Source organism: Erpetoichthys calabaricus, chromosome 3, assembly GCF_900747795.2.
Source record: "Erpetoichthys calabaricus chromosome 3, fErpCal1.3, whole genome shotgun sequence".
NCBI lineage: Eukaryota > Metazoa > Chordata > Cladistia > Polypteriformes > Polypteridae > Erpetoichthys > Erpetoichthys calabaricus.
This window is the reverse complement of record NC_041396.2, coordinates 21,943,715-21,970,041: the sequence shown is the minus strand read 5'-3', so window position 1 is coordinate 21,970,041 and position 26,327 is coordinate 21,943,715. Positions and strand designations below refer to the sequence as shown.

Genomic DNA, 26,327 nt, shown 5'->3' with positions numbered 1-26,327 from the left:
ATATGCAAATTCTTCATAAACTTATTTTCCTTTAAAATGATAAAATAACAATAATAATAATAATACAATAATGAAAATATGCAATAAGAAAGCATAATTATAATAAACATGTACATATAGTGCAAATGGCAGAATACAAGCTGATGCTGGAGGCTTTCCTTAGGCAGTGTGTACTATAAATGTCCTCCAGGGCTGGAAACTGCATCCCGAGAATCCTCTACACAATCCACTGAGAACTTTCTGATCAGATACTGAGCAAGATTTCAGAGAAGCTGGGACATGAGGACACCCTTGATCATGTAGGGAAATGCAGCCAAACCAGGTGTGGCAGATGGCTGGGAGTCCTGCCCAGCCGGTTCGCCTGGATGGTCCAGGAGAGGACCATGGGAGGACAGTCTCCCTAGTCTGCATAGAGACCACAGGACCAGAGCTTGGAAGCTCATCCTGGTTGAGGCCTTTGGTCCTTTGAGAGGCCCGGATACTTATGGATCCCTGGAAGGCAGTACTTCCTCCACACCAGGAAGTGCTGCTGGGAGAAGATCAGGAAGCACCTGGAGCACATCCGGGGGAGGTATAAAAGAGGTCGCCTCACTCCAGCAAGGGAGCTGGAGTCGGATGGAAGTTGATAGAGCTTGCCAGGGAGGAGTTGGAGGCGATAGAGAGAAGAAGAAGAAGAAGAAGAAGAAGAAGAAGAAGAAGAAGAAGAAGAAGAAGAAGAAGAAGAATGATGTCATTGACTTCCGGTTTGAGTGAACGCTGGCGTAACTTGTCGCCACTGCTCGCCGGTAACTAGACCAGGGGTCTCCAATCACAGTCCTGAAGGGCCGCAGTGGCTGCAGGTTTTTGTTCCAACCCAGTTGCTTAATTAAAAACCAATCCTTGTCAATTATTTAATTGCATGGCTTGCTAGTGCTTTAACTCTGCCATGTCAGGTCATTCTCATATCCTAGATTTATTTTCCTTTCTAAGGATATCATCCAAATGATTTGAAGTCTAAAACAGATGAGTAATTCTCAGTGCTTCACTTTTTTCTCTTCACTTTCCTTCCAAGTATTTAATTAAACCAAATAGTGCACGATAAATACACACAGGTGTAAATGAAAACAAGCTAAATGGAGAAATGCTGGTCTCTTTTGTCATTTGCATGGTATTGCTAATTAGGAGCAATTAAAAACCAAGCATACAGCTGTTTAAGACTAAAATAAGCAATAAGGGTTCAAAATCTTAACGAGCGAGACAACTAAAGTGAAGCTGAAGTGTTACTTGAGCAATAAGGGTTTCTTATTAAGCAATTGGGTTGGAGCAAAAACCTGCAGCCACTGCGGCCCTCCAGGACTGAATCTGCCCACCCCTGTCCTAGACTTTCTTCCCCCATCTAAGGATATCATCCAAATGATTTGAAGGCTAAAATGGACGAGCAATTCTCAGTGCTTCACTTTTTTCTCTTTACTTTCCTTCCAAGTATTTAATTAAACCAAATAATGCAAGAAAAATACACACTGGCGTAAATGGTAACAAGCCAAATGGAGAAATGCTGGTCTCTTTTGTCATTTGCATGTTACTGCTAATTAGGATCCATTAAAAACTGAATGAATACAGCTGTTTAAGATGAAAATAAGCAATAAGCATTCAAAATCTTAATGAGCGAGACAACTAAAGTGAAGCAGAAGTGTTACTTGAGCAATTAGTGCTTCTTATTAAGCAATTGGGTTGGAGCAAAAACCTGCAGCCACTGCGGCCCTCCAGGACTGTGATTGGAGACCCCTGAACTAGACTATTAATTTTAGCTATGACTGGTGATTTTGATGGTGATATTGTCGTTATTGCTGATATCTCTGCATGGCTGTGTATGCATTAGCTTCAGCCTAACCCCGTTTCGAAACTTATCAGGTTTGTTCTTTGGACGCCTGAGCTGCTTCTAGCCTCACCTACAATGTGTATTGGTAGGATATTCACCTGGTTAATGTTTGTTTGGTGTCTTCTGTCGCTCGCTATCCAAACTGCGACTGGCCTCCTTCAGTACTCAGCTGCTGAGCTTCTTCGACTGCATCTCCACCAGTTTTTGCCTCTGCTGTCTGTGCTGCATTTCAACCCGGACATCATATTTCTCCCTCGTCAGAGATACATCCATCGTGGGTCCCGCCGGAGATTCTGAATAGACGTCTCAAAAGGAATTAACTCCTTCTGTTCCATCTCTTGGCACCCTCCATATAACACGGATAGGAATGCTGACCACAGCGTGTTGGCCAGCCTAGCTCGGTCGGCAACCACCGCTGTCAAAGTGACAGCAACATTGTCAGTTTCGTTCTACTGAACATCCACTCGCTCATGAGCAAGGGGCATCTTAAACTCCTGGGGTTTGTTTACATTTCATTTTTTGAACGATCTTGCTACCTTTCTTACCCATTTATCTACAATTACTTCAAATATAGTTCTGTTGGGGGATTTTAATATACATCTGGACAATATCAATATCCCTCTCACTAGAGACTTTTTATCGTGCCTGGAGAGTTTTGGATACCAGCGGCACACTGATGTTCACACCCATTGTAAAGGACATATCTTGGACCTGATCTGCTGCTCTGGTGTTGTTCATCTCGATCTTACAGCAGATGAACTCACTATAACTGATCATTTTCTCCTTTCATTTAATGCTAAATTTACTTTTTCTAGTACTAAGCTCCCCGTCTCATATCTTTTCATAACATTAAGAATGTTAGTTTAAATTCTCTGTCTTCTAGAATTGATTCCCAAATGGACTTTTATCATTTTTCCACTCCTGAAGAATTGGTCTCATATTATAACACTGGTTTCAATGGTATTCTTAATTCTCTTGCTCCGCTAAAAACCAGATCTGTTTCTTTTTCTGCCCCCTGGTTTACGCCTGAACTTCGGCTTCTGAAAGCAAAGGGCAGGCAATCTGAACGGTTATATAAAAAAACCGGACTCTTTGTCCACAAACAGATGCATAAAACTCATTTACTTTATTACAAGGACTGTATAGCACAAGCCAAATCTAACTATTACACTCAGTTAATTTCTTGTAATAAAAGTAACAACAAGTCTTTGTTTTCATTACTTAATAATGTTACACAACCTCCAGACTCTTTACCATCTCACTTTTATTCGACTGCTTTCTGTAATTCTCTTATGACCTTTTTTAATGAGAAAATCCAGAGCATACATCAGCACCTCGGTCCAGATTCTCTCTCTGTTTCTTTTGAACTACACTCACCTATTCACTCATTTTCTTCTTTCCAGCTTCCCACTTCCTCAGAAATCTCAGATCTCATCTGCAAATCCAAGTCATCTACTTGTTAGCTGGACCCCCTCCCTACAGTTCTGGTTAAAGCCTGCCTCCCCTCTTTGGTCCCTCTCATTTCTGCCATAATTCTCTCTTCTCTCACTACTGGTTCTGTTCCTTCATCTTTTAAAACTGCTGCAATATCCCCAATACTGAAAAACCCGGTGCCGATCCTAACTTCAATAATTTTCGCCCTATTTCTAATTTGCCCTTTTTCTCCAAAATTCTTAAAAAATAGCAGCTATTCAACTTCACTCCCACTTATCTCATAATAATCTATATGAAAAGTTCCAGTTTGGTTTTGGCCCCCTTCACAGTACAGAAATGTCACTTGCTAAAATTACCAATGACCTTCTTATGGCTGCTAACTGCGGTTTAATTACTATTCTCATCCTTCTTGATCAGAGTGCTGCCTTTGATACTATTTGTCATACCAGTCTCCTTAATAGATTATCTTTGATTGCAATTACCCACAATCCACTTGATTGGTTCAGATCCTACCTCTCAGGCCGCACTCAGTTCATTCAGCTTAAAACTTGAACATCCCAACCCACTGCTGTTACTTCAGGTGTGCCCCAGGGCTCTGTCCAATGGCCTCTTCTTTTTATTATTTACCTTCTTCCCCTTGGCAATATCTTTTGTGAACATTACATTAATTTTCACTGTTATGCTGATGACACCCACCTCTACCTTGCTAGTAAACCCACCTCTTCCTTTCCACCATACTCGCTTGTTGACTGTATTGCTGAAATTAAATCCTGGCTTTCTTCGAATTTTGTTAAATTAAACAGTGACAAAACTGAGGTTCTCCCCATTGGCTCAAAATCATCATTATCCAAAGCCGATAATCTTTCTCCTGTGATTGATAACTCCATTGTTTCACCACCACCTCATGTTAAGAGTCTGGGTGTCATCCTTGACAGTACTCTATCTTTCCAATCTCACATTAATAACATCACCCGGTCTGCTTATTTTCACCTACGTAATATTAATCTCATCCTCCCCTCCCTCACTCCCCATACCATTGCCATTCCTGTTCACAATCCTGTTACTTCTCGTCTGGACTACTGCAATTCACTCCTTTTTGGTCTCTCTAATAGATCTCTCCATAAGCTTCAGCTAGTCCAGAATTCTGCAGCTCGCATCATTACTCAAACCTCATCTATTCACCATATTACTCCGGTCTTGCAGCAGCTTCATCGGCTCCTGATTAAGTTTCGAATTGAATTGAAAATTCTGCTATTAACATTTAAGGCCATTCATAACCGCGCCCCTCCATATCTGTCCAACCTTCTTCATGTTGCCATTCTCTCCCGTAACCTTAGATCCTCTTCCTCCATGCACCTGACTGTCCCTCTCACCCATCTAACCTCCATGGGGAGCACAGCATTCACACATTCTGCTCCCAAACTCTGGAATTCATTACCTACTGAGCTCAGAAATATCGAATCATTTTCAAACTTTAAATGTAAAATTAAAGCACATCTGTTTAAAATGGCTTTTTCTTTATGATTATAGTGGCTTTGTTTGGTTTAAATTTTTATATCTTCTGTTTTTTCTGATGTTTTAAGTTGTTTATAATGTGTCTTTTTTTTTATTTATTTATTGTTTGTTCAGTGTCCTTGAGTTCTGAGAAAGACGCCTTGTATAAATAAAATGTTTTATTATTATTAAACACAGTTGTTAATGGGGTCAGCAGTGACTGTGACACCAAGGCTGTCTGATATGCATTCAAAGATTTTTGTCCAGAATGAGGTTAATTTGGTGCAGGCCCAAAACATGTTGCCCAGTGAGGAAGAGCTAGACTGCAACGTTTACAGGTTGGATCTTAAACAAGGTAAATGTGCTCTGTGGAACAATTACCATAAAGGAAGGAAATTCCACAAAAAAAAATTTTGGGCACTGTCCCCGTATATTGTCATGTGGACAAATGAAGCAAACAAGACTCAAAAATGGATCAAGAGTACTTATTTAGTAACAGTTGACAAAATTGCTTTAACAAAATGGCGTTTATATAGAAAAGTGAATTATGGGAACAGGAAATGGTTGGCATGTAGTGACGCTGAATTCAGGAGTCGGAAACGGTGTCATTGTGGAGGAACCGGAAGTGATGTTCATGGTGAGAGCCGGAAGTGATGCCATATGCAATTGCAAGAAGTGATGTCATGGTGGCCATTTTGGAACCCGGAAATAGTGGCGATTATTTTTCTTCGGTTTTCCTGTTGAGAGAAGAGGTTCAGGTAAGTACCACATGACAATCCTTCATCTCGAGATATTTCACTCACTTTTGAGCTTTTTGACTGCCTCCTAATCGCACGTGTTTGACAGCTCATTAAGTTGAATAACTGAATGCTTTATGTATATGGAGCTAGAATGTATTCTACGCATGGCAGCCTTCCACTCCTTTTCTGAGATATTAATTGAAAGATACTTTTCCCTCCGTACCCTAGGGTCTTTGAAGGGAAGAGACTTGAGAGATGTTGTTACATTGAGATTTTGTCTGAGTCTTCAAGACTGATCAATAATTCTTCTGGAATAGGAATGTGTAGGAGGTATGGAAAATTACCGTATATACTCGTGGATAACTGGGGGCTTGATTTTACAGTATAATTTCTGGTATTTTATGATGTCAGTCGTATAAGTCGAATGCGGAAAACTCACGCTATTGGTACAAGGGATTACGATATGCTAATGCCCACCTGAGAGAGTAACCACACGGCACAAACTATTCTGAAGCGACGATTGCACTGTTTTGTGTATCTCACATATACCTTTATCGTAAGAACATCCCTTATCTACGATGGAGCGTTTGATCAGAAGAAAATATGAAGCTGGTTTTAAATTAAAAGTCATTGAAGTAGCAAAAGAAATTGGTAACTGCACTGCTGCATCAAAATTTGATGGGTCGGAGAAACTGGTGCGAGATTGGAGGAGGCAAGAAGATGTAAAAAAAAAAAAATTAAGTGTCATATTTTCAAACAGGCGTATAAGTCGGGGTCTGATTTTATGATCAATCTTATGCTTTATTAACTCTCTTAATGCTTTTGAACAAATTTGACTGTATGTTTTTCATTTGGCTTCTGGAAGAAATTTGAATTAGATAATACATGTGGAATGTTTCAGGCTCACACTCTACAGTATTTTGTTTTGGAAATGTGTTTCCAAAATTTCTGTTTGTATCTACTGTTGAATGTTATAAAAATGAAGTTTTTTAATAATGAAATATCTTCCAGCAAGGGAAAAAAATTCTCATCCCTTCTGTAAATATTATATTGTACACAAACTCTTCTTCTGTCCTGGCCTTTAGGATTGTCCCGAAGGTTTTGTGACTGATGTGGGCACCTAAGAACAAACAGGAGAGCCAAACGCCAGTCCCACAGTTAATCAAGTAACAGAGATGATTTATAGTTAATCAAAAACGCCATAAGGTAGAAAACTAAGCTTTTCTGTTTTTCACAGGATTTTTTTTAAAACTACAGAGAAGTTATTGCGATTAATATAAACTCAGAATTAGTACAAGTAATATTAATAAAAAATATATTTTAAGAGGATTTTCTCTTTAAATTTCATCCTACTGTAAATAGATCCTGAAATACGGTCAGACCCAAAGAGCAATAACTGATATGTCAGTCTGAAAGGAGGCTGGATTGGTGGGCAGGAGCTCCTTCTGTATCATCTCACCTGTTCTTATTCCAGGAAGGTTGACTGTCTTTTAAAATGTTTTTTAGAAAAAAAAGATATATATACTTTTTCAGTAAAACAGGCAGACTAAATGAGTAGTGGGCATTTTAGGAATTAAATCATAAGAATTATTCATGGATTAGCTGAATTTCAGTGTAATAATTGCATTTTGGAGAGAAAATCTAGATGGTCCAATGAGGATGAACTGCAAGTCCAGATCAAAATGACTGCTCATTAATTAATCCATCTCTATATAAATCTTTTTGTTGAAAAGCACATTTTCTTCTCCAATTCACAGTTAAAGGCATGTCTTTATTTATTTGTTTTGGAAGGTATAAACTTAATATCTTTAAACAGAATATTTGCCAAAAATAAGGTTACATCTATCCATCCGTCCATCCATTTTCCAACCCACTGAATCCGAACACAGGGTCACGGGGGTCTGCTGGAGCCAATCCCAGCCAACACTGGGCACAAGGCAGGAACCCATCCCGGGCAGGGTGCCAACCCACCGCAGGACACACACAAACACACCCACACACCAAGGACAATTTAGAATCGCCAATCCTAACCTAACCTGCATGTCTTTGGACTGTGGGAGGAAACCGGAGCGCCCGGAGGAAACCCATGCAGACACGGGGAAAACATGCAAACTCCACGCAGGGAGGACCCGGGAAGCGAACCCGGGTCTCCTAACTGCGAGGCAGCAGCGCTACCACTGAGCCACCGTGCCGCCTGCTATGTATTACAGTGTTATATATTTTCATTATGGTCAGCTAATGTACCTCCTTAAATGAAAATATTACAAGCTTTTTATTTTTTTACATTTTTTTAAATGCATGTGGGTCAGAAGGCTGGAGTACTAATCAGGTAATAACACCACGCATGCATGAAGCAGCTTGGAAATAATCTGGCAGCACCATGATTTAAAGTTCTGCCGTTACAGCTCTGTAATGTCCCACAGACCTCGCAAAACATCTTGGGGCATGGGAAAAAATGTTTGATCAGTTTATTTGATTTATTTCAGGTTTTTAAAATCATTAAATATTTGTATATCCTGTTATGAACAGTATGTTAAAATGAATACTTACATTATATGTGAATTTCCCATTGGGATTAATAAAGTATCTATCTATCTATCTATCTATCTATCTATCTATCTATCTATCTATCTATCTATCTATCTATCTATATTTTCTTCATATTAAAGCCTGTGTTTAATATTCTTAGACCACTGGAGATGTACATTGATAAGGAGGAGGGAGTTGCTCTGCAGGCTGATAATGGAAACTACCTGAGCTGCATTTCCTATGATGTACATAATGAAAAAATGTACAGTACTGTGCAAAGGTTTTAGGCAGGTGTGAAAAAATGCTATAAACAAAGAATGCTTTCAAAAATGGAAGTGTTGATCATTTCTTTTCATCAATCAACAAAATGCAGTGAATGAACAAAAGAGAAATCTAAATCAAATCAATATTTGGTGTGACCACCCTTTGCCTTCAAAACAGCATCAATTCTTCTAGGTACACTTGCACACAGTTTTTGAAGGAACTCGGCTGGTAGGTTGTTCCAAACATCTTGGAGAACTAACCACAGATCTTCTGTGGATGTAGGCTTCCTCACATCCTTCTGTCTCTTCATGTAATCCCAGACACACTCGATGATGTTGAGATCAGGGCTCTGTGGGGGCCATACCATCACTTCCAGGACTTCTTGTTCTTCTTTACACTGAAGATAGTTCTTAATGACTTTGGCTGTATGTTTGGGGTCGTTGTCCTGCTGCAGAATAAATTTGGGGACAATCATAAGCCTCCCTGATGGTACTGCATGATGGATAAGTATCTGCCTGTATTTCTCAGCATTGAGAACACCATTAATCCTGACTAAATCTCCAACTCCATTTTCCAGAAATGCAGCTCCAAATGTTCAAGGAACCTCCACCATTCTTCACTGTTGCCTGCAGACATTCATTATTGTACCGCTCTTCAGCCCTTCGACGAACAAACTGCCTTCTGCTACAGCCAAATATTTCAAATTTTGACTCATCAGCCCAGAGCACCTGCTGCCATTTTTCTGCACCCCAGTTCCTATGTTTTCGTGCATACTTGAGTCACTTGACCTTGTTTCCACATCGGAGGTATGGCTTTTTGGCTGCAAATCTTCCATGAAGACCACTTCTGGCCAGACTTCTCCAGACAGTAGATGGGTGTACCTGGGTCCCACTGGTTTCTGCCAGTTCTGAGCTGATGGCACTGCTGGACATCTTCCAATTTCGAAGGGTAATAAGCTTGATGTGTCTTTCATCTGCTGCACTAAGTTTCCTTGGCCGACCACTGCATCTACGATCCTCAACGTTGCCCGTTTCTTTGTGCTTCTTCAAAAGAGTTTGAACAGCACATCTTGAAACCCCAGTCTGCTTTGAAATCTTTGTCTGGGAGAGACCTTGCTGATGCAGTAGAACTACCTTGTGTCTTGTTGCTGTGCTCAATCTTGGCATGACATGAAACTGTCTTCCACAACCTCACCTTGGTAGCAGAGTTTGGCAGTTCCTCACCCAGTTTTAAGCCTCCTACACAGCTGTTTCTGTTTCAGTTAATGACTGTGTTTCAACCTACGTGGGACATTGATGATCATTAGCACCTGTTTGGTAGAATTGGTTGATCACATACCTGACTAGAATCCTACAAAATCCCTGACTTTGTGCAAGTGGACCTATAAGAATTGATGCTGGTTTGAAGGCAAAAGGTAGGAACACCAAATATTGATTTGATTTAGATTTTTCTTTTGTTTGCTCACTTTGCATTTTGTAAATTGATAACAATACACAATCATTATTTATATTTCTGAAAGCATTCTTTGTTTACAGCATTTTTTCACACCTGCCTAAAACTTTTGCACAGTACTGTATATACAATACTGTATATATTTAGGTAGCATTTAAGTCTATATGTCAATGCTTCCTCATGAACCAATATCTTAATTAGTCAAGTTAAAGCAAAACATATTATATCAGCTGACTTTGGGCAATATAAGAATTTTATGGTTAATTAGTAAACGGTTATATTTTTTCTTTTTCCAAGCTGTCAGGAAGAACCACGCTTGCCTGCTCAAGGCCGCCTGCCTGCTGCCACCTCCAGCAGCTTAGCTCTTATCAGTGAAGCAGCATGCTACGCTTACCAACACAGCTGCCTATGATTTTAGTCTTACATTATACTGGTGCCACACACAATTATTAATAAAACAGTTCAATTTTGCATATGTGGGTCATACTGGTTCCAACTTAATGGCGAGGATTGATTAATTAAAAGGCCACCAATTTTTATTATCTCCAAATTAGGAATGGGAGAATGTGAGGAATGTAAAAGATGCTCAGGTGATGGTCATCTCCGGGCCAGGCAGCAAGTACGACCTTTGAGTCCTAATGATTGTTATGAAAAGATTGATGATTATTAGGGAAAAGAAGTTTACAAGGCGAGGTAATTATTATGAAAACAGTTACAGCACAAGGTAATTATGAAGATAACAAAGTGGATGACGAGAAAAATGTGCAAATAAAAGATGTTTTTGTGATTAGAACTGAAATAAAAACGAACTGTACCCAACCCACTCACATCATGAACTGAGACGGCTTTATGGGCCCTGCAATGGTTTCCTATGCTCTGCAGTAAAGTTCAATTCTGACTGCCTAACTGAAGTCTCTGCTTGTTTTTTTCTGAACAAGATCTCTCCATAACACCCTCCACAATGTTTGGGACAAAGACACATTTTTTCTTGATTTCCCCCTCTGCTCCACTGTTTATAATCAGAAATCAAACAATTCAGACGTGATTGAAGTGCCCTTGATAGATGCCTGGAATTGCAATATATTACCCAAGGGAGCTAAAATCCTTACCAGCACATCAGGGTTGAGCACTAGAGTTTTAATTGGTTTAATTTTCATAAGCCCCCCTTCACTTCCCCTGACCTTTTGGGATGCCTTTCAGTAACCAATCCCTGTGTGTAGTGGAATTCATAAGTGTCATTAATTACTGTATTGTTCATTCCCTAAACCACCTCCTTATCAACTGTCCCCTTCACTTTGTCCAATTCCACAAGCACATTTTCTAAACCCTGTTATTCCTCTCTTTGCTCCTTAGTGCTATTATTACCCCATCGCAAATGGAAAAATATTCATCTTTCACATTGCCTTGCAGCAACAATTTACAGTAAAACAAAAATGGCACGTAATTATGAATTAATGGTAACTTATAATATATTCATAACGGTTGATATTGTGACGTCCCGTCAAATAAACACACTCAGGAGCCGCTTGTCCGGGGAGTCTTCCAAATGCTTTTTTGAATATTCCGCAATATAAATGGTGCCCTAACGCCGCCTGTTGTCTGGGTCACGGGGACACCTCCAAAATAACAAAGACAATTCACCTTTGTCCTATTTACCTCATTTAAACCGTTCACTCCCTTTTACCACCCGATGCTGTCCTCCTTTTTCTCCAGCCCCCCAACTACCACTTCTGGCCACCACCTCCCCTTTTCTTCCCGCACCGTTAATTAACCCGGATCCCTGTCACTCAACTCTCTCTCTCTCTCTAGGGAGGTGCCCCAAGCCCTTAAAAGACAGTGTTCCCCCAAGACTCCACCCCAGCACTGCTTCCAACCCCTACAGCAGAAAATTACATCTTTAGGACAACACATTTAAACATTATCTTATTGAAGAACATTGCCACCCATACTAACGTATATTTATCGGCTTATTTAAATGAGACGTGATTATCAAAAGTTTAAAACGAATACACCGAGGGCTCATCGGCTTTAAGAGCGTTTGACGGACTGAACTATCTATCTTACTAAACCACAGTTAATTTATGCACGGCGGACGCACCGAGGCGCATGCGCACTGCGGCCTTGGTGCCTGCCCCAGAGTCCAGAGTCAAACGCAAGCATGGCGGCTTCCCATAGTCAGTAGGTGGCGCCCAGACAACACAACCTGTACAGTCATGGATACAAACAATCTATCTTACTAAACCACAGTTAATTTATGCACAGTTAATTTATGCACGGCGGACGCACCGAGGCGCATGCACACTGTGGCCTTGGCACCCGCCCCAGAGTCCAGAGTCAAATGCACGCATGGCGGCTTCCCACAGTCAGTAGATGGCGCCCAGACAACACAACCTGTGAGCGCCCAAATAACACAACATGTACAGTCATGGATACAAACAATGAACGAAGGCGCCCACACAAAGAAACTCCTTTAGTTCAAATAGGGCTATTGAATGAAATGGAAACTTTACCATGCCTACGACCTGTGAACTACACCTGAGGTAAAGCGTGCACGCCAGGTTGTACAGCTGCCCGGACGCGACCGCCCACACCACCGCATATACCCTCCATGATATTTCATCACGCGGTGGCTTCCCACCGAGGCGCATATTGCGCCATGGCGCACGCCCCAGAGTCAAACGCAGCGGCTTCCCACAGTCAGTAGCTGGCGCCCAAACAACACAACCTGTTCACTACACTTGCTCTAATCCACTGTGCCAGTAATATAGATCCCAGGAGTCGGTGTCAGCAAAGGCAACAGAATCACGTCTCCACAAAACGAAACCGCTTTAGTACAGATATGCGTATTGAATTAAATTACATTTCCCCAGACGCACCCACCCTCCATGATATGTCATCCATCCAGATATCGGACGGAACAGAAACTGATTGCCATTCTTGGATTTCCGATTCGCTAGTGAATCGCAGGCTTACTTGTGCAAAGAATAAGTGTGTGTGTGTACCTCCTCTGCTGGTTGCTATGATTTCTGTAAACCACCAGATGTCACTATTATTCGAAGCTCCCTAGCTTGGGATATTTTTCCAGACAATCAGGAGGAAGCTTGTAAATCTTTAAGTGGCTGTCACTCACGACTCAGCGGTTCATGCTTCAGGACGGTAAGTACCCTTGTATCTGCCCCGACGTGTGTCATCAAGGTGGACAAATGACCACGCCCTTCATCAAGTGCTCGACCTTTACGGGTGTGTCGTCTTCCTGCACGTGAATCAGCGCTTGCATCAGCATGAAAATCGCTTGCTTATTTTAGGATTTCGCTACTTTCAGTCCTGTAAACCGCTTAAGCATCCTATTAAAGATAAAGTGCATGCAAACAATTGCACGCAAATTTGATTTTATATTATAATCATGTTATTGCTGTATATGAAGAGATAATATATAACACACAAGAAAGCAGTAGAAACAAGATGACTACACCCTAACTTAACCCTGTGAGTAGAAGCATCAGAAAAACAGAAACGATGGGAAACTGGAATTTTATCTCCAGAATAATGAAGCATTAGCCTAAAAGGAAATTGTATATAAAGGAAAATGTGTATTAGGGTATAAAAAAAAAATCACTGCTTACTATTTAGATTTACAGAGGAATCATACCAGAGGGTCTATTCATAGCAGAGAGTTTGAGAAACATATCACATGTAACCAGAAACACACCAAGCCAAGGAAACAAAACAGAAATAAAGAATAAAAGTAACCAGAAAATACAAACAAGAAACAAATGTCAAATCTTAGATGATAATAAAGTGCAAGGCACTGGCCTTAAACAGTTATGTCAATGACATCACAAGTCACACACTCATGGTCAAATGTAATCATTGTATTCCTTGGTCTTCAAAACCCTGGAAAAGATGTTGGGGTCGGGGGGGGGGGGGGGGGGGGGGGGGGGATTAGAAGCCCTAGGAACAAAGAAAAAAAAAAATACTGAGATATTTGACTGAATTTACAGCGACGCTTCTCTTTTGTTTTTATGTACTTAATTGACCCTATTACAATAGTTATAAATGAATATTTGAGTGAGCTTTTCATATTATTGTTATTATTATATATTAATAATAATAATCCATATACAGTGCATCCGGAAAGTATTCACAGCGCTGCATCACTTTGTCCATATTTTGTTATGTTACAGCCTTATTCCAAAATGGATTAAATTCATTTTTTTCCTCAGAATTCTACACACAACACCCCATAATGACAACGTGAAAAAGTTTGAGATTTTTGCAAATTTATTAAAAATAAAAAAATTGAAAAAGCACATGTACATAAGTATTCACAGCCTTTGCCATGAAGCTCAACATTGAGCTCAGGTGCATCCTGTTTCCCCTGATCATCCTTGAGATGTTTCTGCAGCTTATTTGGAGTCCACCTGTGGTAAATTCAGTTGACTGGACATGATTTGGAAAGGCACACACCTGTCTATATAAGGTCCCACAGCTGACAGTTCATGTCAGAGCACAAACCAAGCATGAAGTCAAAGGAATTGTCTGTAGACCTCCGAGACAGGATTGTCTCAAGGCACAAATCTGGGGAAGGTTACAGAAAAATTTCTGCTGCTTTGAAGGTCCCAATGAGCACAGGGGCCTCCATCATCCGTAACTGGAAGAAGTTTGAAACCACCAGGACTCTTCCTAGAGGTGGCCGACCATCTAAACTGAGTGATCGGGGGAGAAGGGCCTTAGTCAGGGAGGTAACCAAGAACCCGATGGTCACTCTGTCAGAGCTCCAGAGGTCCTCTGTGGAAAGAGGAGAACCTTCCAGAAGGACAACCATCTCTGCAGCAATCCACCAATCAGGCCTGTATGGTAGAGTGGCCAGACGGAAGCCACTCCTTAGTAAAAGGCACATGGCAGCCCGCCTGGAATTTGCCAAAAGGCACCTGAAGGACTCTCAGACCATGAGAAAGAAAATTCTCTGGTCTGATGAGAAAAGATTGAACTCTTTGGTGTGAATGCCAGGCATCACGTTTGGAGGAAACCAGGCACCGCTCATCACCAGGCCAATACCATCCCTACAGTGAAGCATGGTGGTGGCAGCATCATGCTGTAGGGATGTTTTTCAGCGGCAGGGACTGGGAGACTAGTCAGGATAAAGGGAAAGATGACTGCAGCAATGTACAGAGACATCCTGGATGAAAACCTGCTCCACAGCGCTCTTGACCTCAGACTGGGGCGACGGTTCATCTTTCAGCAGGACAACGACACTAAGCACACAGCCAAGATATCAAAGGAGTGGCTTCAGGACAACTCTGTGAATGTCCTGAGTGGCCCAGACAGAGCCCAGACTTGAATCCGATTGAACATCTCTGGAGAGATCTTAAAATGGCTGTGCACCGACGCTTCCCATCCAACTTGATGGAGCTTGAGAGGTGCTGCAAAGAGGAATGGGCGAAACTGGCCAAGGATAGGTGTGCCAAGCTTGTGGCATCATATTCAAAAAGACTTGAGGCTGCAATTGCTGCCAAAGGTGCATCGACAAAGTACTGAGCAAAGGCTGTGAATACTTATGTACATGGGATTTCTAAGTTTTTTTATTTTTAATAAATTTGCAAAAAACCTCAATTAAACTTTTTTCACCTTGTCATTATGGGGTGTTGTGTGTAGAATTCCAAAGAAAAAAAATTAATTTAATCCATTTTGGAATAAGGCTGTAACATAACAAAATGTGGAAAAAGTGATGCATTGTGAACACTTTCCGGATGCACTGTACTTAATGCATTTCAGAGGCGGTTTCTTCAGTGCTACACACAGCCCTGTCTTGCTTAAAAACAAAAAACACACCCATGCATTGTCCTTGTGCTCACCTAGTTCTGAGGACTACCCAGAAGCTATTGTGGAAAACCATTCCTCCATTTAAGTCAGTCATAGGCTCAGATGAGAATGTAGAACTATTTATTTGCACAGAGATGTGTAAATATCAGTCCATGGAGTGAGAAATCAATAATTCATTTGGTTTTAGACTTTACCACCATTACCTTAACATACTGTATCATGTCATCCAATTCTTAATATGCAGAATTATGTTATTTCAGCCAATCAACTACAGCCACTAGTTTCATATACATGTTGATTCTACCAAAGAATACTTTAATACAGGTGCCCTAACCTTCCTCTCTCCACCGCCCCCCCTCCCTCCCCCTTGAACTTACCACTTCACAGTAGGGGTGTTTGAGCTTTCTTCAACCTCCCCCCACAGCATGGATGAGTCATTACACACTTAATTTTAATCTTTGCAATTTTTTGAGGAGGAGAGGACCATCACATGAACAAGCTTTAAGCCACATGCAGTTAACACTTTAGCTACCTTCAGTCCTTTTGTTTAAATAATCCAGTTACTTCATGCAAGTGTAGACAATTTTACTATTAAAATTCAATAGAGCTTTATTATATATAAAAAAAAAAAAAAGCTTACATTCAGCAATGTGCATAAGCCATCTTGTGCCACTGTGGTGATTTATGAAACCTGAACTCATGCTTGGAAAGTGGACTGTTCACAAGCCCTATGCAAATCTGTCACTCCAGAAGAGTAAAACAAAAGACTATGGTAGGAACTTGCATTGTTGTGGAGACCAAACAGCTGCTTGAATACTGTATTCTGTTGCTACAGGACCCACCATTACTTCTGGAAAGTGGATATTTTAGATGCTCATAAAATGTCTTCCAATTACATTACTTATGATTAAAAGCAGCCAATAGGAAGGAATGGCATTTGTACATTCAACGGTGATGAAGGCCACGACAGAATCCTGATCTCATGAATTTAATGCAGAGAACATTTCAGAACTTTTAAAATGAAACCTACATTATGTGGGCAATTCTATTGAAAGCATTGACATCCACAACACCCCGTTCCAGGTTCCTTCTTCAATGGAGATCATTTCCACTGTCAGGATCTTTTAACTTGAGCTTTAAAAGGAAAGATGGCATAATTAACCCCCCCCCCCCCCCTTAAATTTATAAACCACCCAATCTATTGCCCCCCATGACTGTGGAGGTTTTAATGTAAAAAAATTCCAAATTGTAGATTTAAATAATGCCATTACTTTAGTACAAAGCCTGAAACAGACATCTACATTGACTACCATACAGTTCATCTTCATGGGCAAGCCAAGCCAAAAATCAAGCCATCAGGTATTTTGGGACCACCAAAAACTGGCCAGTGGTTTTCTAGGAAAGGACCATTGATTCATTAAGCAAGACCCTAAAAAGGTTGACTGCCCAGGGGTGATCAAAAACCCATACCATTATCTCCCAGACATCTGCTTTGGGTAGCAGTACTATCAAAATTACTCCCTTAACTTGATGGGCTGACCAGATGAAGGGAAAGTAGGTGCCAGTGCAAAGACAACAATGTAAAGGAGGAAAAACTGCACACATCTGGAGTTCTGCTTTCTGGGCCCAGAGACTGTAGGCACATGCTCGGCCAATTCAAGACAATGAATGCAAACTTTTCCAAATGCTAAGGTTTATTTTAGGATAATTTACATTACATATGACAGAAGCTGTTAATATCGATTTACAACATTGGTAAAAACCTGCTAGTATAGCCATTTGAGTGAGGAATAAATCAAGACCAAGCTGACAGAATCTTTGTAGGAACAGTTTCAAGACATGTAAATGTAAACCACCCAAGAATGAAAGTGCCTAAATTTCTTCTTCTGATGCAATAATATTCACATTTGCATAACACACCCCATTCCAGGTTCCTTCTTCAGTGAAGATGGTTTCTACTCCGTTGGGATTGGTTTTCTTAATTGTAGCTTTAAATGGAACAGTGGCATCATCATCTTTAACCACCATTAACTTACAATCCACCTTTCTCCCTGGAGAGACGGTGATGGTGGTCTCCTGAGCAACAGTGGAGGTCTTCTCTACAGAAGAAGTTTTTCCAACTGACCCATTATAAGAAACCGTGACCTCAAAATCTAAAAGTTTGAATTGAGAGGATAATGTTGAAGAGAAACCCCAGGAATTGGTCCAGGTGGTAGACTCCGTCTTCTTGACTTCCCAAGAGACAGTTTGAATGTGTGGCTCTGAGCAATGCTAGTTTTGTTAGTATAGCTTTTGGACTGCCACAGCAGTGGGCACTGTTGGAAGCTTTGAGGAGTCTCACTTCCACATTGAGTATCTGAAAAGATGGCTCAATGACATCCCCAATGCTTACTGCAAATTTACAACACTCATCAGGCCCGTCTTTTGCAGCCTCTATATTTTGGTGCTTTCGATACATTCTACTTAAATACATTCCATTGTCTGCTTTAAGGAGGATCTTTGTATCATCTGTAAAGACACTGAACTCGCAGCATTCATCAGGGGAAGACTTCACTGGTTTAATATACTGAATGTCATCTTCATAGTATCTACTCAGATACATTCCTCTCTTGTCCTGCAAAGAGATCTTCCCATCTGAAGTTTTGCTCACATGAAATTTGCACCAGCTGTCTTTGTGCTCTTTTGCAGCTTCAATGTACATCTTGTGATCTTCTGAGTCATATGAAATGCAGCTCCAGTATTTTCCATTATCAGCCTGCAGGGCAACACCTTCTTCCTTATCAATGTACATCTCCAGTGGGCCAAAGGAGTTGATTATGGGCTGCAAGAAAAAGCCAGATAATTCTCAAAGATGGAAAACCAAAAAGACTAAGCAAGCAGTTAAAAATCAAATATACCTCAGCCTACATGTGTGCAGTATTGTCAAGAATGGGATATTGGAGGTCTTGCTTGGGTTGTCAGACAGGATCTTAGTGATTCAAACCCCTGCATTTAAAACTGGCTTGCAAACAGCTTCAAGAGTGGATATGTAATGGAAACAATTGCCCATTAACGCATTGACAGACACTTAAGACAAAAAGTTTACACAAAGCCATGATGGATTTCAAAAATCAAATGTGCAGAAACCATCTAACTGGTTGCCTCACTCTGGTGTAGTTATACCAAGATCTCTAAAGAAATTCCTTCATACCATTAGATATTCAAACCCCAAGCTAAAGTCGATCATGAAAGCTCCAGAAGCAATACATGAAACAAAGGAAAGTTTCCTCCGGTAGTCAAGTCAATTAGAAGGGTGCACTGGCATTTTAAGTGGCTAAAGGCTAGGGAAGCATCTGCCAAATATGGTGAACAAGAGTGGGGAGGCAGCAGCGCCACCAAGACAAATCTGCTCTTTGCATCTTCTGAGCTCCTAACACCAACACCCAGAGTCCGTGATGCAGGGGATGGATTGTACCAGTCATTGCCTGATCTGTATTGCATACATAACCTACTTAATGTATGTAGCGAGGACAAGTGTACCATGAATCTAAGAATTCTCAATATTGTCAGCTAAGTACCCTTTAAAATACTAAAGTTTCTCTAGGTGCAAATCCAGCAGGTGTACCAATCAGGTACAGACTCATCTATATGCTGCTAGTTATTCTCAGTGGATTTGATGACACCATAAAATTATGGAGTGTAGTATGCAAGTGGAAAGTTGTGTGTGATACAAGTTGGTCAGGTAAAGCAGATTGGGCAAGAACAGCTCAATTAAACATGGCTGCTACGTCGCTAACCTAGGACATTGGTTGGCATGTCTTCATAGTGACCTATCAACTTTAAGTGGATAAATGCTTTTGGGAATGTTGAACAACACCAACTCCTTCAAATTACAGCACACATTGTGACAACTGTAATAGTGTTGTTAACACTTGCTTTTCACTGGAAGGTATTTCAACTCTCTCTAGATTTCAGGATGAGACACTTGATAATTTAAGAAATTGATGCAATTACTCAATTCAAGGAGTGATGCCATTCTTGTGCAGACTGCACACTCTAAAAACACCACAACCAGAACTGTTGAAGCTTGAAAGTGCTTGGAGGAGTTGAATATGGGTTTTTCTGGTGGTAGTTCAACTCCTGGACATGCTGGTCATCTCAATTATGGAATTTGATTTGTGAGCAGTTTAGACTGATTAAATTATACTGTAGCCTGTGAATGAGTTATGCTTGGGTGTGGAAATAAGTGCCTCCAGCAATCAAGTGGAGCTCACTCACTCCTCACAGGCTAAGCTTTAGCCCCATAAGGCCTTAATGAATCCAGAAAGTGGGTGGATTAAGACTACCTTCGTTTAAATTGGTCATTTGACGTTTACACAAATTCTAAAACCCAATTGAAGCAAAGTGGGATGTTTATCCCTTTTCTTGTATCCATAATCAGGGTGCCAGTGTATTAACATTAAATATCCCTGTACAACGGAGTGAAAAGCAGAGACCAAACTCAGATTGGGGAAGAAGGAGATCCACTCAAAGGCAGAAGTCATTCCATGCATTTTGTTCTAAACTTCAACACGTGACGAGGGACACATGAACAGAATATTTTGAGGAAATTCAGTGTATAACCAAAACTAAATCTTAAGTAACCTACAGTGCCATTCAAGAATTACTACAATAACCTGCTGTTGCATATCACACACACACAATGCTTCTTCTCAAACAAGGTTCTTCCAATTTCATTAGTGCTACCAAATCCAGAACACCAGGCCTACATCTTGCTATTAACCCATTATACTGCTTCATTTCCAGACTTAATGAAAGAGCAAGTCAAATTCATGCAGGGGTACAGAGCAGATTACAGTAGTTAGCACCCTAAACATTAACATCCTTGGTTCTTCCAGAATCTGTTTATAAATGTTTGGAAACAATCCAAATGCATCTAAAATTTGTTAGTACAGATTCCAACCAAGTAATCAGCAATTACTGCTTCTAACAGCACCCAGATATTTCTGCATTTTCTCTTTTCTACAAAATGTTCACTGGCCCATCAGCAGCACAGTAGATTGTTAGGGCAATGAAGAGAACATCCTTGTCAAGTGGCAAATTTAGGACATGGGCTTGTGCTTATACAGATGACAATTACTGCCAATAACCCAAGCACTAGACCTTTCCAAGAGAAGACTCCTCTGCAAGACCTGGAAAAGTTCAATTGACCTTAAACTGCCACTGTACAAATCTTTCCACGTACAGATAGTCAAAAAGGCACAAGAACACTTCAGAAATCTAAAACTGCTGGAAAGTTTAATTTGTTATTCCATAATATTTGTAGTCTAATCAGACAACCTCCAGTAAGATCAGCAACTGAAGTCTAGTTGGACATCCCCTTCAAACAGAAGTCATGTGAGGCAGTCACCTTCAAGTATCAGGCAAGGATAACAGGTTTAATAAAGTGGATAAACCATACCCACAATCTGTTCTAAATAAGAGACAAAATTGGCACTTCATGCAACTTACCATTTTTAGGATGTTGAGAACTTCTTACCTGAAAGAAAAGACAAATTGCTTAAATAAAGACCAGCTCTATTTTAAATACTTGAGCTTTGCCCAACAAGGCACAAAGAAATTGCCTTTGGGTGAGGGTTGGACAGTTGCTAAAAAGCAGTTAATAGTAAAGGGAAAATGAATGCCACTTGTGAACACTAGGGGGTGCCAGAGAGCCCCAAAGAAATATGCAAAAGGCAGTTGCAGGCTCAAATCAAATGTTACACAATACCTCCATATTAAGCAGAAAAGCAAGTGGTCTCTTCTCCAATTCACCTCTCTCAACAACAATGCCTCCTCCAGTTGAGTGTTGCCTTCCTCCCAGATCCATCTCTGCTGGACAAGGGAGTGCATCTCCCTGCAGCACCCATGGGGATCAGTAGGACTACAATTCCCAGCATTCCCTACTGGTTCTCAATTGGTACCAGTATTCCAGGCCACTTCCATTTAACAACTGTGTGGGTAAATAAACCCACAAGAGACCATTATTCCCGGTCCAATAATCCTGGCCAGGTGAAGTCCTAAAAATATCTATTCAGGACACCTGTGCATCTGCCTGGGGCTGAAGGAAAGGTATTTTTCCTTTGGTTGGGATGTCAGCCCATCCTGTGGCACTTGCTATAGTAAAGCAGCTCCATGTCAAGGGCTCTTAACTAAGTACAGGCTCGGAGTGACAAGTTCACAGGTATATGAAAGTACTCTACATAGAGTACACCACATTTGTCTAATAAGATAAGTACTAAGAAAACAAGTCCAGCAGTATGTCGATTAAAGATGGCCAGTGGACAACTGAGGAGAGGAAAACATTCTCATGGGCTCATTGTCAGAGCAGACCAACTTCAGATTTCTCATATAAAAGTTAGCCGTCTAGAAAGGGGGCAGATACTGCAGCACTTGAAAGGATAAGAATAGAAGAATGAAAGGGAATGGAGTCTGGGCACATGGAATACTAATTAAATCAATAGCCAGAAATGGACCGTAGCAGTCACATTAGCTTAAGATGAGGCAGACGTGTTAAGACAGTAGCATACATCCAAGACTGCAGGATACCAAGAAAGTATTGTTACATATCCACACAACCACTACAACCAGACACCATGCTGCCATCAATCCAAGCTGGACCCAATGGAGAGTTAACTTGTCACTCATGCCGTTACATTAAAAACATTTTAAACTGAATACCACATTCAGTTTAATGCAGCAAGTCAGACATGGTTTCAAATCCATCATCTGATTTGTTGCATTAAACTGCACAAGTCACTTTAAACTAAGGACTGGATTTCATGAGTCTGGCGACAACAGCAATATTGTATTCAATGTTTAAATTCTGCATTACCTACCCATGAAATGGGGCTGTAGATGGACAATCCCATATCTTAATCACAATTTTTAAGCTGCAAATATCATTACCTCAATTCTTAACAGATGTAATCAATATAAAAATTATATTTACACTTCATGTGGCAATTGAAAAATGATTCATGTGCACAAGTTCAACACCAGGATATTATGTGCAATGTAACTTAGAGGACAGATTGCAAGATATAAAACATTTGCCAATTTGAAGAAAATGGCAATTGTGGTGTATTAAGGATGTGATGTACAGGTAGCTTTTGCCCTTTGTATCCCTTTCATGGTAGGATAATCACAATGTTACAACAACCCAAAAATTTTCAGGCTAGCATTACCTTTGTAATTGGTTATCAAAATCGGGAAAAGAATACTTGAAATTCCCTATTATGACCAATAGGTTGTATACTTGTTCTAATTAGGACTAAATACAGTCACAGTAGTTTGCAAACATGGCTATAGCCTATACTGTAAGCTGACTAGGACTTCGTATTCCTTTGGTATTTGTAGGGACAAAATTTACTTTGTGCATTTACAGGCACAGAACTGGGATTTTGTTTAAAGCCACATTTGAATGCACAAGTATTCTTCTGGAGTTCTCCTTTGGCAAATGGAGCCACTAAACTAATGTTAATTGGGCACCAGAGATCCTAAGCACAACACCTGTGAATTTTAACACAATAGTCATTCATGGGCTGTGAAGCAAGTTTCACATTTTACATCCTCATCCTGTGAAGAGGACATATGAACACTGGTCAGCACATCACCCAATCAGACAGTTTCAACACATCAATAGCAAATACAAGGAGATGTATAAAGAAAGATCTGAATAAAGCAGGCTTGACAGGCAAGAAGGAGCAAGAGAAGGTTGAATAAGCCCAGCAACCCCACAAAGAAGGGTTGCACTAAAGAGGAAGATTCCTTCAGAGATCAGACATCCTGAACACACGGGAACAAAAAAAAAAAAAAAAAAAAAAAAGAAAAACAGAATTTTGCACTTCACCCATAAAAGCTTTCCTTCATAACAGATTTGAAGTGCCTGGCTGAAATGATTAGACATTATCAAATTTAAAGGTTTAACACATCACTGGCATTGAAGTTTTTGGCAATTAACATCAGAATATTTCAAGTTTCTTAATTAGGCAGCCTTTTCATTATGCAGATCATACACAACAAGTACAACCTGCTCATGGTACCCTTCTGTTAGTTAAGGGACTTGAAAGATCTTAATTTGGCACAAAAGTCCCTGTTTTATCTAAAGTGAAGGCAAGCTACAATCAGTATGGTTTGACCTCAAACAGCACATTTGTATTGTGTAAACACACTAGAAGTACTTGTGCCTTCACAAATTACAGACAGCTATCCTAACAAGTTGCAGCAACAATAAAGTAAATTCATGGAGAATGGTGGCATTTAACAGTTTCAGAATAAACAGAACTAAAAAAAATAAACCACAGCAAAAAAGCCCAACTCAAAAATAAGGTAGATACTAAAATATAAATGGGTACATGTATTTTTATTGGTTTGTTAGAAAAGTTCTCCTACACAGGAGAACAGAAAGTTAAAGCTACTGTAATAACCCCTTCAGGAATAAAAATTAAAAACCAAAAAAAAAAAAAACCACACCTCCAGACTCAAATGGAGCCATTTAGCATACTTATAAAATTATACTTAGCAATTTAACTACTAAAGACTTACTCCAATGTAAGTATCAAAGATTAAGGCCTAAGAATTTAAAACTACATATTTTAAGCAATAAAAAAAAAAAAAAAGGATTCCTAACCATAACTAACAAACAAAGAGAAAGCACCATACAAAAACTTCACAGAATTATGTTATAATACACTTAAATATCACCAAACATTTCAGACTTCATTACCCTAAAAAAGAATCAGTCAAAGGTGAGCCAGACAGAAGCAAGCTACAGGCAGAATAACTAGCAACACCTGAACGGGCTTCTTAAATAGTCCCTTAAGTGTGTGGAGCCCTAATTACCACTACAACTGAGAATAACCTGCAACAATGAAGCCCCGTTCCTAAAATCAAAACACATGATTAAAGGTAAATGATCTGGGAATAAGGGTGGGGGATAAATAGCAAAAACAACAAAATAGAAAAAATAAGGACAAATTACAAAAAGTGTAGTTTTAATAAATATATTTGAGAAGGCTCAAAATGTATTGCGTGAAGATCCCGGTCATGTTTAAGCATCAATGCCTCTAGATGATTTTTAATACTGTAACTCCAGTCCTGGAGGTCTGCAGTGTATGGAAGTTTTCATTCCAATCAGTTTCGTAATTAGAAGCCAGTTCTACCATATAATGAAACTGATTATCTATACTAATTAATAAAAGGCAAAGCCCTCACTGACTCACTAACTCACTGACTGACTGACTGATTGACTGACTGACTGACTCACTCATCACTAATTGTCCAACTTCCCGTGTAGGTGGAAGGCTAAAATTTGGCAGGCTGATTCCTTATAGCTTACTTACAAAAGTTAGGCAGGTTTCATTTCGAAATTCAACGCGTAATGGTCATAACTGGAACCTCTTTTTTGACAATATACTGTAATGGACGGCAGCTTGATGGCCGTGGGAGGCGGAGTTCAGTGTCACGTCATCACGCCTCCTACGTAATCACATGAAAAGACTGTGAATGCAGTATGGAGAAATGAAGTAAGAGCCGCAAACAGCGAAGAACAAAAAATTCATTAAACAATTGAGAAGGGAGCGAGTGAAGCATACAAGCATCTTCATAAGGGAAACAAAGCACCGTGTAAAACATAAGTTTAAATTAAGTTTATTGAAACGCTCCAGTTAAGGATTGCAATAACATATTCGCGAGATAAAAGAACGCAGTAGTGAGAAATGAAGGAAGAGCCGCAAACAGCGAAGAGCAAAAAATTCATTAAACAATTGAGAAGGGAGCGAGTGAAGCATACAAGCATGTTCATAAGGGAAACAAAGCACGGTGTAAAACGTAAGTTTAAATTAAGTTTATAGAAACGCTCCCGCTGCGGATTGCAATAACATATTCGCGAGATAAAAGTTTAATGAGAAGACACGAGGTATAAACGAACCACACGCCGTGGCGCAACGTTAGGGGCAACAGTTTCAACCATTCTATGATCTGCTTCTCGCAACTGAAAGACGGCACATGGCGGATGTTAGCCGACTTGCTGACCGCAACGTTAGGGGCTTCAACTCTGGCGCTGACGATAGAGATTCGATTCACGAGAGCGGATGCAGTGAGTGTGTATGCCTGATGAGCCCAGAATTAGGGAGAAACACGTGTCGCATACTCTTTGCATTATTTGAAAGTAAACTGTTAAAACCATTCTATGATCAGCTTCTGGGAACAGAAAGAGGGCACGTGGCGGATGTAAGGCGACTTCCTGACCAACCACAAGCGTAACCTGGCAGGTAACCACCCATACAGTCAGATTGTGAGAAAACGAATGCCATGAATGTAATTACCACGATCTACATACTGTCAAATAAACGAAACACACGCCGTAGCGTGACAGCTGTGAAAAGCGAGGTTCACAAAGAAACAGATCCTTAACAAATTGTTATTGGTATATTTTCGATCCGTTTAAAAAGGTTTTCTTTTCTTCTTAAAAAATTAAAAGCAGTACTTCGCCGCAACGAAGCGCGAGAATTTGGCTATATATATCTGCTTCTCGCAATTAAAAGAGGGCACGTGGCGGATTTTAGACGACTTCATGACCAAACATAAGTGTTACCTGCCAGGTAGGGTTACCACTTTTAAAACATAAAAATAAGGGACGCATACTGCAGCGGGTGCCACATCTCAGTGCCAACAGTTTGCAGACTCTACTTAAAAGACCCGCCCTCCTCACT

General features: G+C 40.3%; 3 protein-coding genes and 1 long non-coding RNA gene across 10 annotated transcripts in view; 2 read left to right on the top strand and 2 right to left on the bottom strand.

Moving 5' to 3' along the window:
- The window catches only part of LOC127527034 (uncharacterized), a 335,886-nt gene that overhangs the window by 35,818 nt on the left and 273,741 nt on the right, over window positions 1–26,327 (bottom strand). The window contains exon 2 of the long non-coding RNA XR_007934392.1: window positions 2,395–2,569. This is a non-coding gene — a long non-coding RNA (uncharacterized LOC127527034). The remainder of the gene's footprint in view (window positions 1–2,394; window positions 2,570–26,327) is intronic.
- LOC114647810 (uncharacterized) overlaps window positions 1–26,327 on the top strand; it is a 195,898-nt gene that overhangs the window by 123,552 nt on the left and 46,019 nt on the right. The gene's annotated exons all lie outside the window — the stretch shown is intronic.
- LOC114642197 (uncharacterized) overlaps window positions 1–26,327 on the top strand; it is a 124,267-nt gene that overhangs the window by 73,566 nt on the left and 24,374 nt on the right. The gene's annotated exons all lie outside the window — the stretch shown is intronic.
- Window positions 17,287–26,327, bottom strand: part of LOC127527027 (uncharacterized) — a 214,165-nt gene continuing 205,124 nt past the window's right edge. The window contains exons 1-3 of one of the 3 annotated variants that reach the window (XM_051924516.1): window positions 24,341–24,384; window positions 21,085–21,112; window positions 17,287–18,415 (exon numbers count right to left, since the gene is read on the bottom strand). In XM_051924516.1, coding sequence (XP_051780476.1) covers window positions 17,741–18,415; window positions 21,085–21,087 — 678 coding nt within the window. In that variant the 5' untranslated portion in view covers window positions 21,088–21,112; window positions 24,341–24,384 and the 3' untranslated portion in view covers window positions 17,287–17,740. Of the gene's footprint in view, window positions 18,416–21,084; window positions 21,113–24,340; window positions 24,385–26,327 lie in introns of those variants that run through there. The other 2 variants (XM_051924517.1, XM_051924515.1) reach the window with 2 other exon arrangements.